Genomic DNA, 14,559 nt, shown 5'->3' with positions numbered 1-14,559 from the left:
TTTTCGTTTAAGATAAAGATTTAACAATTTGCGTCATGTCTGATAGCTAATTAAATTTTATCGGAAACCAATGAATCATCAGACTCTAAAAGCTTGCAAAATGCTAATTTATCTATTCTACTTCAATAAGATCAAGAACTTTCTAATCCCCATATTTCTAAAAACGAGATCTAAATTAGAGAGGCTCAGGGAGAACCTGTTCGAACTAATCTTCCCAGATAGACACTAATCTTTAGGAAGACGGGCAGTCGGCGGGTATGATAAAAATGAATATTTAAAAATGTACGGAGGAAAGCAAAGTAAATACAAATGAGTAGGTCATCTTCATAGAAACGCACCGAGCGCGGTTTGTATGTGAGCGCGCCAATATACGTATGGGGCGCGCACGCACACACTGACAAAATTCGGCGCAACCACGACTGGCTCCCCGCTAATCCCCGCTAAATTTTGTCAGTGTGTGCGTGCGCGCCGCATACGTATTGGCGCGCTCACATACAAACCGCGCCCGTGCGTTTCTATGAAGATGACCTACTCATTTGTATTTACTCTGGAGGAAAGTAAATCCCGTAATAATGTTGGAACTAGTCGTCTGCGACTCTGCGAGGCGTGGGAGCTGAGAGCGCGGCCATGTAAGCCAATTATAAGTAACATTTTGTAAATGTGATACTTATTTTGTTGGTCTATTTAGGTATAGATATGCCAAACTAAAAATAGGTATATTCGGAAAGGCCCTTCTTAACATTTATATTTACTGCAATATCATAAGGACGTCGTGATCAGTTCTATTGTGAATTATTAAATGATGTGTAATACTCGTATATTAATTACGTTCAATGCGAACATAATAATTGTATATGTTACAGGAAATGTATGAAGTCTAGGAATTGTATACTATTCCTAGGAAATGTATACAATTCCGAAGCTGTTTAGGAAATGTATAAAATATTGCTTCAGAGATTTTTTAATACGCACATGTCCTAGGAAATGTATACTTTTCCTAGGAATTTTATAGAATTCCAATATTGTATTAGGAAATGTATAAAACTAAGCGGCACTAGCGCGGTCGCGTGATCGGGTGCCCCTCGGTACGGTTAAAATTGCATTTAGCCAAACCACATTGGCCGATAGGTATTGGAAATCCCTAATTTTAACATCTCTTTATTGAACTATTATTGTCATGAAGGTTTTAGTACTCCTGTAGCTGGATAACAAAGTCTCGGTTAGGTTAGGTTAGACTTGCGACCTTACACATATACAGCTGCCGCGGTAGCGGCCGCCGAGCGCTATTTAAGTTTCGAATTTGTGCTTAAAATTTGTGTGCCTTATGCCCGTTTTCACCATCAATTCCTAATTTTTAAGTGACCCCTATGATTACACATAATATGAATTTTGTTTACATAGGGGCCACTTAAAAATTAGGGGTTGATGGTGAAAACGGGCATTAGAAATTAGGCGTACAAAAAATTTGCCGATTCGATAGACCCCGCGTAATCGGATGATGCAATACCCTCCCCTCGCACCGCATGTCCACGCGTATTCATTGAATTTGAAAACTTATATTACATTTCCGATTGCTGTTTAGGAAATGTGTGAATTTCCTAGGAAATGTGTCCAATATAATTAACATTACACATTTCCGGGTGATTTTAGGAATTATACACAATTCCTAGGAATTGTATACAATGACGGATTTCATACATTTCCTGTAACATATACAAAAGCTTACAAAGCAAATTGTATATAAAAAATTGTATAGCAAATAATGTTCACACATTTCGAGTGAATCGACGACGGTGTTAATTTGTATAATCGAAATTAATATGAAATTAAACGTTAAAATGATATTATAAATATTCGGTAGTAAAACAAAAAGGTAGTTAAAATTCCGGTGGATCCGGACAGAGCAGAAAACGTGGAACTTCAATTATTATTTATTACGCTCGCTTTAAAATTTTCAGGTAGTATGAATAAAATGAAAGGCCATTGAAACATCGTGCATTCGTGAACGGAACAACTTCGTACCGAAACATAATTGTAACTGAATTCCGTTGTGGAGCTCATATTTTATTATGAATTTCATTAAAATTTCAATTGCTCCTTAATTATTTCATTTCGTGCATGCTTCGTTTATTTAAAGGTCAATTATGGTAACTATTTTGTAAATATGAACTTGGTAATATTATTATTAAATAACTTAAAACGAAGCGTGAAAGTTTTAATAAAATCTATCTAGGTATCTTTGTACAGTCATCAGCACATCAGACCATTCACTTTTAGTGCAAAGTAATCCCTATTACAACGACTTATAATTCCACAGTGTTTACCGTGAGATGCTGTCGTCTGCACCTTTCAATTAACCCTTTGCCCGCGATTTCACCCACGAAGGGTGTTACGTCGTAGACGTGCCAATTATTATATTTGAAACTTACTTTTTCTAGCGTAAAAAATTATCTTAAAAAATACGGCGTATTGCTTGGTATAACGTGGACTCGTAGTCTGGGGCCACAAGCGTGTTAATATATTATTATTTTGTTTATGTTTTCTTTATTTTTACTCGAAGTCCCTATGGTCTTCGGTTTTAACCGGCTTAATTATTATTTATTATTAGTCTAATGCTAATATTTTAACGATAGTCCAAACGCATTTATACTCGTAATTCCATATGAGACTATTTAATTAAATTAAGCACCAAAATCTTTTTTATTTTGTAAATATTAATGCTATGATTTATTTTTAATTTCAAAAGGAATAGATAGGATTGTCTATTCCTTTCGCAATAGTAAGATCTTAGGTCTCTAGGGTGGAGGATTACGGAAAATTCCGTAACGATCAAGTTGTAAATTTTATAATTACAATACTAATAATAAATATTATAAAATGTATAATTTTAAACAGAGTTGAGTCCGTAAAATGTATCTGGGAGTAGTAAAAAACTAGTCGAACGAAAATTGCTTTTTAAAAATATTTTTATATTTTAAAATCATTTGTTAACATCATACGATAGCCATGTTGCTGTGCACAGAACACTATTAAAACTAAAAGCCTTTTTGCCGTCGGCAAAAGGAGGATGATGTTTTTTATAAACTGGGTTAGGTAAAAAGATTAGTCTGAAATTCCAGCATGGCTAAGCCCGGAGCGAGCGCATCCTAATTGAGTGGCGACGACACGATGCAATTTATCGGTTAACTAAAGGTGCATTAACACCTTTGCTGCGGCAGTAACTTTCTAATACTTTCCATTCCTTCGGTACAAGGTCAATAAACCTGGTATTAAAACTTACATTGTGGCGGCACAAGGCTTAAAGACCTTGTAATATTTAAGATATATTAATTTTATTTTTGGCTTCATGTTAATAGATATTGTGTATTTTTTCTTTGAATATTAATAATAATGCATTTATTGACATACACCTGAAGGCGTTCGTGACTAACTTGTATATTATAAAAATTATAGCTATATTCAAAATACAAGGCTTATGCACCCTGTGCCGCACTGAAGTAGGGAAGTCTGGTGGGTATTCTAGGGATGTGAAATACAAATATCGATAGTTCAAATTAAGTTTTAATAAAAATTTAAAAAAGTAACAAACAAAGATGTTTTAATAATTTAGTCTAAATATTTTACAAATAAGACATACGTGCATAAATAATTAAATAAGCTATATTTAAAGAAAAAATATTATTTAATAACATTTAGTTACAACTTTAAATGTTTGTCACGAAAAACATTATTTAAATTAGCAATAAATCGTGTAGCAAATTAAATTATAATCAATTTGCAGTTTTGATTTTGTTCGTTTCTCTTGACGCCATGTCGACATGTGCGTTTCTTACAAATGCGAGGCAACACTGGCTGCACGAAGCTAGCGTGAGGTGCGGTACCAGGTGCGCAGGGTACAAGGTGCTTCGACCTGGTTTCGCATTGTGAAGACATTTTATTACTTCCGTGCGGTACCAGGTCTAAAAACCTGGTATTAAGGTAGGTACATCATTGGATTCTATTTTAAGAATACATCATAGATATATATTCATCACTTTCCTACACCGGACCCAATTGAAGTTATGCCTTTCGCACGACAAGGAAGACTATAATTTTCTTAGCCGCACGGTAAGCGAGACGTACACCAGGTCTATAGACCTGGTTTCGCACTCAACGTGTTAACACTGCAGTTTTTCAGGGAGACCGTTCTGCCCTCGATATTTAAAAGGGCGCATCTAATACCAAATGAAATACCATCTAATTAAATGGGTATTCCGAAGGGACCCCGATCACATCCCTAAGCAGCCTCTGGATTGGAACCCCCAAGGAAAACGCAAACGTGGTCGCCCCAAGCAAACTTGGCGGCGCACTGTAGGAGAAAAGGGGAAGAAAATCGGCAAGACCTGGAGCGAGATCAAGCGCGAAGCTCAAGACCGAACGCGATGGAGGACTGTTGTGGACGCCCTCTGCCCCATCTAGGGGACATAGGACCTTAATTCAAGTAAATGGGTAAAAAAAAAAAATTCTTGGCTGTCCTTGACTTTAACTCATATCCGACAAAAATGTTAAATGCGCCTTTTCAACTATCGCGGGCAGCGGTGTAAAATCAAAAATGTATGAGGTACTTTTTCTAATAGGTACCTAAATAGTTAATTGAATAACGCTATCTTCGGGATGATTACCAAACCAACCCATATTACCTACAAAAGTGTGGCTTAGATTGGAGGTGGTGATAATTAATTATACTTTGCATTGATAGTGTTTTGATGATAAGAAACTGTCGACATGTTGGCGAAATGGATTTAGTGTCTTGAGCACCTAAAAATTGTTTTGTGATAGCGTTTTATCAGCTTCGTCAGCGACATTTTTTTGTTTGGTTTCCTAAATTGAAACATCAATCATTTACTACTCGTACCATCGTATTTTAAGCGCGCTAACGTATTAAAATAAAATCTATTCATTGGTTCATACATAACATTCATACTGTCAAAACAATAGTTTTTGATACTACTGGTCCCTTAGATTAATAAAACCTAGATAGATAGTCAGTGCACGAAAGGTGAGGCAGTTTTTAGGGAGCCGGCACGGCTTACCCGTAAACGTCACATGAACTGTCAATTAATTAAAACGGTTTGTGCTGTGAAAGGGTGTCTAAAATACATAAGAAAAACGAAAGAAAGTGACCAGTGTTACATTTCATAAGTAAGTACTACAATTCGACGCGTATTTTTCTTCAATTTGGCTTTCAAAAATTAAATTTATACGGGAATGATACCAGTAACAAGAAAATTTATTTCCCAATTGTTCGCCGTACAAATACACTTCCTTTTTTATGAAATCGAGACTTTTAAGTCGATTTATCTTATTGTTATTAGGTAGGTACTTTGAATTCAATAAATAAGTAAGTACATGATGCGTTTTGTTTTTGTTAATTATAAAATAATTAAAAACGTATTAAAAATTTCCCTACTTTCGGGAAAATCGCCTTCACTGTCTACACTCCCCAACAAAATTGACACTAATGACATTAGATTTTTGCCTCACTCTTGACGAAGCGTTTGTATGAAGACTATCCATCTAGGTTTTATTAATCTAAGACTGGTCCTAAAAAGACCGTAATTTATGATGGGTGCAATAAATGAGTGAATATTGAGTAACATATTGATACATTTTCAAACAATATTTTAAGGCTGAGATGCACTACCTAAAAACGGTAACTATGACGATAACCGGTGCATTTTGTATGGAGTTTGACAGATTTTTGACGTTAGTCAAAGTTAAAGTAAGATGGTGCAACCCAGCCTAAGAATCACACTGAGGAATCGTTCATACGGAAATCCTGAACTGTCATGTGAAGACACATAGCTCTGTGTGTTTGAAATTCGAATTACAAATTCGAACGGATCGGTTTTTTGCGGGTCACTGCAACTACTAAATGGGATCCTGCAAAAACAGTTCCTGCAAAAAACGGGTGTCTCCGTGGGAGCAAGCCCTTATTAGACTTTCGTTGTTCATAGTAGGTAAGTAGAAGTAGGAAATAGCAAGCTACGATAGTCTACTATTATAACAGTATCAATTGAAATGCTGCAAATGAACAACGTTCCTTGTCGAACTACATAGAACAATACACGTGTTCAGACTGTTTATGTTCCCAACCACTAACACCACACTAACACATCTAGATCACTGCACTATAGATAATACTCGTCGAACACTCCGACACAAAGCTTAATCAAAGTACACAATATGCTGGACCGCTAGAGGGTAGTTCTAGAGATGTTACGGAGTTCCGATTCCGAAAGTTCGAAACTCTGATTAATTTATACAGAGCGATTTATGTATGAGTATCCAAATTTTTAGGAGCGACTCAGAATCAGTAACTTAATTGATTTACGTGAAGAATTTTTTTTATGTATTTAATTATTTTTATCTGCTGCGCTCGGTTTCAAAATTGGCTCACGTAGATAATTTGCTTCGTTCATAGAAAAATACGTACACACAGTTAACTGCAAAGCTTAAATAGACATAATGGTGAGCAGTAAGTAGTAACCTTTAAATTATAAGATAATAGAGGTATCTGCGAATTAGACTTTCAATATTTTTTACGATTAAAAATAATTAAGATAAAGTTGTATTGTTAAATTGTTCTAAAGAGCTTATTAAAATAATTTGGATACTGATTACAAACAAAGTCATCCTGTATAGGAAGGCTATGCATGACAGCGCGCGGCGGCCAGCGATCAGCGTATAGAGACAATAGACAAGTTTACACCTACCCAGGTCTAAACCTACCTGATTTTTTTTTTATTAATAAAAATATAACTGAGGAAATAATGTGTGTAATTTTATGTTCTTAGACCCAAGTTTAACACATCTCTTCTGCCTCCGCCTCCGATTCGCTTTCTATTCAGTACGGCTAGCACGAAAAACTTTCGAGTTCAAATCGTTTGCGTACTCGAATCGCCATCAAAAGATTTAGTAAGAAAACTACAACAGCGCCCTTGTGAACGTGTCGTAAAGTGAACTTGGTATTAGATGTGGTGGCACGAAACTTATTTTGAGAATCAAAAATGTCACGTTATCATTTAATTCGAAGATTGAGTATCGAATTTTATCGAATACGCAAACGATTCGAAGACGAAAGTTGTTCATGCTAGAGGTACAGCTTCTAAATTCGGTTCCGATACGAGTAGAACCACTTTCGTAACATCCTTAGTTGCAATTTTATTAGTAAACTCGGTAGAGGTCTAAACAAATAGCGGCAAACGTAAAAACAAACATCAGACTACACCATGTTTATATGGCACATCAAGCTTGTATCTTATACAGTTGCAATAAGTGCTATTTTACATCAGAATTGTATCTGATGCTGTCGACTGTACGAGTACATACGTTTACAATGGCTGACTATTTGTGAACGTTCGCTATTTTTGTAAACATGCGCTTTTTACTAAATGATTTTTATGCAATTTTTGTTTTGAATAAGAGTAGGTAGAGGGTTATTTGTTTAACTTCGAAATTGATTTTTATTAATGCTCGTATATCCTGTAGCGTTTATGCCCGAGGCTCCGATATTCATTTCTATTTTTCAAAATCTACTTCCGCTGGTTTAATAAAAGTTGCATGAACTGTTTTTGCGATTTTTAACAAACTTTCCTGAGATTCTCAATGTTAATTTGTTGGCAAAGTTTCAGCGTATTATTTAGATACATATGAATTTTAATGTATGTAACCTTTATAATTTCGGAACTTGTAAAATCTGGAAATCCTGTGACTGAAATGATGATGATGATGAACCAAAACCTCTTTTTTAATGAACCTGCTTTATTATCCAGGCACCGAAGAAGTCATTGATGGAGGAGTATCCTTGGCGCTAGCACTTTGGCTGCGATCCGAGGTATTACTTCAGGCAGACCGGCCACGAGCAGCGTTGGAGGACCTAAAGCTGGCTCTGAAGGAACGACTGCCTGCTAAGATGCGCGCTCAATATTATTGGCGCATGGGGCATTGCTATCGAGGTGATTAGATATTTTTAAAGAATATTAGTCATTTGTGCAATACTTACTGTTCTGTTAACCCCTCGTACTAAGCTATGCTTGTGTCCTAGTGGGCTCACCACATTAATAGTCGAGTGGCGGTGGGATTCGAACCCGCATTCCTCTGATATCGAGTCGGCTAGTTCGACCTCTTCACCGTTCGGCTATCCTGGCTTTAATAGTAGGGTGTTTCTTGTAAGGAGTCAAGCCGAAGGCAGGTGATAGGTGAGGACGAGACCTATCGATTTCACTACAATTTTTCGTAGTTAGGAAAGTTATCGTTAATTTTGTGATTTTTTCAACTTTTATGACCTAGTAAAAAAAGGAATCTGAGAAAAGTCAACCCAAAAAAATCATATCAGATCATAAAATTTGATAAAATCACAAAATTAACGATAACTTCTAAACTACGAAAAATCGTAGAACATACCTACATAGGGGTGAAATCGATAGGTCTAGTCCTCACCTATCATCTGCCTTCGGCTTGACACCATACAAGAAACACCCTGTATAAATTTGGAGAGCATACTTACCTACTCGTATTATAAGGCACACTAATGTGACCTTAATTTGTTATCAAATGGAAATTAGCAAAGTACCTTTGTGTTGTGTTTTATTAATCCAGAGCCAATTTCTAAGATACGACTATTGTATTTAATATCCATCCGGATCCCAGGAAATCCTAGTTTCTCATATCTCAAGTTTCAAGTAGATTTAGTTGCTCCAATGGTGCTTTAAATTGATCTAGATCTCAGATCCTGCCTGAGGCTATTGCTCTATTAGTTTGCGGAATATCTGTAGGTACTTACCTATAGAGTTGACTAGAGCGGTTTATGAGATGGTAGTATTGGAATTCTGCGGTACGTTTTGGACTAATTTAAACATCGTAACCACCAACTGTGAACTTCAAGCAGATACTTGCTAAATAACACTACTACAATTTGTATTGCTGTATTGACCGTATCGTGTTAAATGTTAGCTGTAGATGCTTGAAAAATTTGTCATAGTTTAGCTTAGGTATACTTTTCAGGAATACACTTCGCTGTACCTTCACATTTGTTTTTATACAATTTCACCCCAAGCGCGTAGATATGATGAAGGCATGTGTCCATAACAGGCCTGTATTTCAGGTTTCATTTTTTGTAAATGTATCTTTGTGGCAAACGCACGTCTCGTACGAGCACTAACCCTGTATTAAGCTATAAAACCGTAGTATAAAATGCGCGAGCAACCTACCGTGGTTTAAGGAAATATGACAGTATCGCTATAAGCTTTATAGCGAGAATTTAAGGCTACGAAAAAACACTAGCACCTAAAAATGAACTCTAGTGAGTAGGCAAACATCAGCCTGCAAAATTAATTTAGTTTTTATTTATTTTATAGCAAAGCAAATATAGGGTTTCTATAAAGGTGTTTAAACTTAAGAGGAAGGCTCACACATCGTAAAAACCACTTTTAGTTATTGTAAAAGATGTTATATTGATTCATTATTTTAGATTATTAGATTAATGATTAATTGAAACAGTAGGTACCTAAATGTAGTTGAGACAGTGCATTCAACATAGAATATTTCAACAGGTGCAGGAGAACCGAGCAGAGCTAAAGTGTCCTATGAGCTGGCAGGGAGAGAGAGACTTCTAGCAAATGACGAGACAGCCAAATCACAATTGGCTAAGGACATAGGAGCACTGGACTACACGGCTCAGCCACGTCACCCGCCAGATAAGCCGAGTAAATATAACTATCCGTTATCCGTTGTCTAGTACCCATATTACAAGCTTCGCTTAGTTTGGGACTAGAAGCGTACTGAAAAATGTCCAAGGATATTTATATATTTATTATTTGACTTGCATCTAATGTTAAGTGACTATTTACTTCTAAGGCAGTGGTTCCCTACGTTTTACAGACCCCTGATCTATGCCCACTTCAAATAACATCTTTGCTATTCGCAGGAATCATGACATAAAAGAAAAGATATGTAATCTATCTGAAAATAAAATTCAAACAACCCGACGATTGGTTGTCATGAAACTAGCCAAAATAATTTCGGCGAGAAATATTTTGCTTCGCATAGGGTTGCCAATTACTTAGTAACGGCCGAACCACGTGCGAGCGAATTTCCCAAAAACTGTGTAATACTTATTTCTGGGGAAAAAAACTTGCCTTTGGCACCTGGCAAGCGATATAAAGCTTTTCACAGACATTCTCGTAGATAGCTTTTTACAAACAATTTTCCTTTTGAAACTTTTTCTTATGATATCCATCGTGTAAGCGTGCGGCTCGTATCCTCAAATCGTATTAGATAAACCCAATGTCATATTTTCTTCCTATCGCAAAACCTAGAGTATGTCACACACCCCTATTTACTAGACTTCCCGCATAAAATTCCATTTTGTTTACAGAAATCTCCGTAGCCGGCGGAGCGAAGCAAAATATGCCTGCCCTGTCTAAACTCCTGAAGATAACAGAAGAACAAAATAAGGTAAAACTATACCACAAAATAAAAAACTAACAGGAGGGTCACACAGCTCATTTATGAATACTTTCAATTACATTTTTCAAGTTAACGCCTTTGGTCGAATTCAACACAAAAATATTGCGAATAGATTTTGAATAACCCGCCTTCTGGCGTAGTTGTGAGTTTTTGCCAAAATCGCTATCCTGAAGGTAAAATTAACTTATACGTCACTTTCACCGATTCGGATTATTCTATAATCAATTACATAGAACGGTTAATTTTGTATGAGACATGTGGAAACATGGGTCAACGGGTGAGCGGACCGTGGTATCATTTAAATGACACTGCACATCCGCACACCACTCTACGTAGCTATGTGGATATACACGTTCTTGTACGCTGGATTGAGTTAGCTGAATTATGTATCAGAGTTCATCATTACCTTTTAAGCTTAACTTGACACATGAAGTCCTCCCCTTTTCAGGTTTTTTCTCGGTTGTTTTGAATGAAAATTAGAATATTTCGGACGGTTTCTTGCGGCCGGGCGCAAGGTAGTCTTGTAGATTTAGTTAAGGGCAATCTTACCGTTTATATTTTTACTATGTCCGCCCCGAGGATAGTACGGTTGTGATCTCAACTGCCCTTTGTGTATGAAATATGATCGTAGTTAGTTGGAAATGTTTGTTGTACTTATTCCATTTGTCCTTTTAGAGCCTTCTGAACAACATAAACTCTGTTCTCTGAGGGCGGTACTATTTTTGTACTGAGCTCTTTCAGTTGAATTAACTAATTAAGTTGTTTCAGTTAGTGTTTTGCTAATGTTTTGACTAGTTCTGTTTGCTTGTTGTTTTATCTTAGTGATGCTAAACGTAGTTTAATAATGACCGAACTTAGGATTATAAGCACGAGGAAATAATCTGAAGTGAATGATGTTTACACAAATTATTATGTACTAGATTACAGTAGTAAAGGTCGCGGGAAGAGCCTGGATGTAGGCAGCGCAGGACCGTGCATTATGGAAAACCTTGGGGGAGGCCTTTGTCCAGCAGTGGACGTCATTTGGCTGAAACGAACGAACGTACCTACTAGATTAACAGTTGTCTTTACTTGGGGGTAGATTAGAGATTCCTTATAACAGATACTATAACTACAGTGCCTGCAACTTCATATGCATAGAATTTTTTTCAGGCGTAAACTTATACGCAATTTCTACCATTTATACGGGTCAGACTGGGTCCAGAACAAGTGTCAAGCTGTGACAGCTTCTGCGAATAAAAATTTAAACCTGCAATCCCCAGATTCATAGTTATTGCTTTTTTATCCACAACGAAATAAGCCCTGACATTTTCCTAAATAGACAATGTGTTAAGCATTTTCACACCTCAGGGAATTTTACTATGCATGAGTTTTACATTCAAAAACACTGTTACGAGCCCGTCAAATATTTCCACAGTAGGTATATTATTTTTATCTAGTGCCCGATAGTACGCTGTAAACACTCACGTAACGTTTTAATACCAATCACGGTACCTGATGCTGTGGCGTGAAGACCAACAGAGCTAAATGCTAATACGCCCAAAATGCGACAGGGGCGGGCGGCAGACAGACACCAAACAAACTGTGACCCTTTGCTGCGTTAAACCTAAACGCTCGCCTAAAATGGATAATCGAATACTAAACGTAGGTAATTAGGTATACGAGCATTTAAATGAATTTTGTGGTTACCGTCAGAAATATATTTCTACTCGTATAAATATGTCAGGCAAGCAGGCATTAAAAATAATAACTATTTTTTTAAATCTCTGCAGATTACAGACTTTTTAATCGTCCGATAGTTTGGCCGGATTTTTATAATGATCGGTTTAGGTAATGTGCATACTTTAATACTTGTTCATACTGAATTACAGCCAAATACAACCATCGACAAAAAATCTGTTAGTCTCTCTTGCGGAAGAAACATTATAGGAAATTGATTTCCCAATCGCAATTTGTTATGTTGTCTTTAAGCACAATCAAAGTTATTACAGTTTACAAAAAGAAATATGGTATTGAAACAGGGAGTAGCAGTACAAATACGTGCTTGGCCTGGCGTAAATTCCCCATGGGAGGCCTGGAGCGGCTCATTGACGTATACCCACAATGCACTATTGTAACCTATTGCAATACCACAGCCATAGTAAAAACAAATACACAGAAAGACAGCTAAAGCTAGAGAAATTGAGATTGCTCCGGCTTTGGCGCAATCGTACTTGTAAAATTAGAGAGGATCGTAATACTGGGGATTTAATTTTAATTATATCATTATGATGATGATGATGATGATTCATCCATCATCGATGTCAGTTATGTAGGTACTGCCGAAAGAATCTAATATTTTCATTTCATGTCCAAACATTTATCGTGAGTGCAAGTAGGTACACACGGCCACAGTGTTAACTATCCATTTCCGTTTTTGCTCTCGCTCTCATCAAATGGTGATTCTTTGTGATAGAACGAGATGACATAACCGGCAATGGGCACTTAACACTGTTGCCGATATAGTACGTAGATATAAAATATTCTTTGTATTTCCCTTTTTTAAATAAATAAATTACTGAAAGTTACTGTACTATGTCGCATGCGCCTACCTCGTAGCACTGCGGTTGCGAGGCTTTCACGGTGTAGTCAGTTTCAGTTTTTTATTATTATTTCGAGCCCCTGCGATGCTGATAAATAAAAACGGAAAGAAAAGTACGACAGTCAGTTTGAAACACGTTAAAAATTATGCCTATCATTAATTTGTGTAGTGCTGGAGCATGGTTTTATGTTATGTCCTTTATTCCGTTGACTACGAAAACAGTATTATACCATTATGGGAAGTTTGTAGGAAATACCTACTTACTCTTACAAAGACGGCAAAGGGACAAATGTTGAAAAATTATAAACAGGTATTTTAATGTTAATTAACTAACAGGCATTTCCAAGTGAGGCAAACGTTTAAAACTTTGGCATACAAACTACAGTTTCTGATGTTCAGTGTTTACCAAAGCAGAAATGTGTGCTCGCCCGTGAAATTCTCCCATGAGAGACAAATACCTACTAAGATGTTATCGTTTGTGTATCATAATAACGATTTGGGACCACCGAATCTATCCCTGTGGGTTCCGAGCTCGGTACAGAAACGGTTATAAAATAGATACACTTATTTTATAGTAGGTATTTTTATTTATTTTCGCTTAATCGTGTAACTTTGTAAGCTTTACTGTACATTATTGATATTTGTCTTACCTGTCCAAATAGTTAAATTTGACAATTCAATCCCAAGATTGTATAAAACTAAGTAACACTTTTATGACGTACCTATATTAAATCTCAAACATTTTTAATTTAACAAATCATGTTGCTTTTTTCTAGCTCTTAAAGATTTTAGAACGACGATTAGTCCAGTCAATGAATGCCTTAACGACGGTGTAGGGAGAAATCCGTGGAACACAATTTCTGACCTCGGGACTTTGTTTAGCCTAGTTAGGTGGTGAACATAGCAAAAGTCCCCGCCCTTAGCCCTTGAGCCGGCGGGGAGAGGGGGGTTTAAAGGTACCACTTTTCGGTTTTTCGCTTAATCCTCAGAAACTATGCGTCCTAGTGACATGACTACTATGAACCAAAAAACGCTTAATTCAATTTGCTACAGGTGAGACCGTCAAGTTTTTCTATATCTTGTATAGTTTTTGCGGCATCTGCTCTAGAAGGTCTGTAAAATTGGAAATTTTATTGTTGTCTTACATGTTCCTTTGAGGAGAAAATCGACTAAATCAACATTGAGCAAACACTATAGACATGCGGGAGCATGTTAAGCCTAGTTCCAGGGAGGGGACTGCACCGTGCGTATATTTAGACGAACCAATTAGAGCCACTTTTGACTCCTCATCATTCAAAAACTGCTGTGCGTTAACACTTCAAATTTGGCTCATGTATTGAGACTTGCAAGATAGACATCAGCTTTAAATTTCATAAATATACCTCAAACGGTTATTTAGGTATTGACGTTCAAAAATCGATATTTAGGGCACTAAAATCTATCTATCACATGTGAAATGTTAAAATTTA

At 36.6% G+C, this 14,559-nt stretch overlaps 1 protein-coding gene across 1 annotated transcript in view; it reads left to right on the top strand.

Annotated features, from left to right (window-relative positions):
• LOC135087141 (SET and MYND domain-containing protein 4) overlaps nucleotides 1–14,559 on the top strand; it is a 60,435-nt gene that overhangs the window by 23,359 nt on the left and 22,517 nt on the right. Inside the window, exons 4-6 of the mRNA XM_063981980.1 lie at nucleotides 7,815–7,997; nucleotides 9,594–9,746; nucleotides 10,418–10,497. Of these exons, the coding sequence (XP_063838050.1) occupies nucleotides 7,815–7,997; nucleotides 9,594–9,746; nucleotides 10,418–10,497 (416 nt within the window). The remainder of the gene's footprint in view (nucleotides 1–7,814; nucleotides 7,998–9,593; nucleotides 9,747–10,417; nucleotides 10,498–14,559) is intronic.

The sequence above is a fragment of the Ostrinia nubilalis genome, chromosome Z (genome assembly GCF_963855985.1).
Source record: "Ostrinia nubilalis chromosome Z, ilOstNubi1.1, whole genome shotgun sequence".
Taxonomy (NCBI): Eukaryota; Metazoa; Arthropoda; class Insecta; order Lepidoptera; family Crambidae; genus Ostrinia; species Ostrinia nubilalis.
The sequence above is the reverse complement of the archived record's forward strand: the minus strand, read 5'-3'. Positions and strand labels throughout refer to the sequence as shown.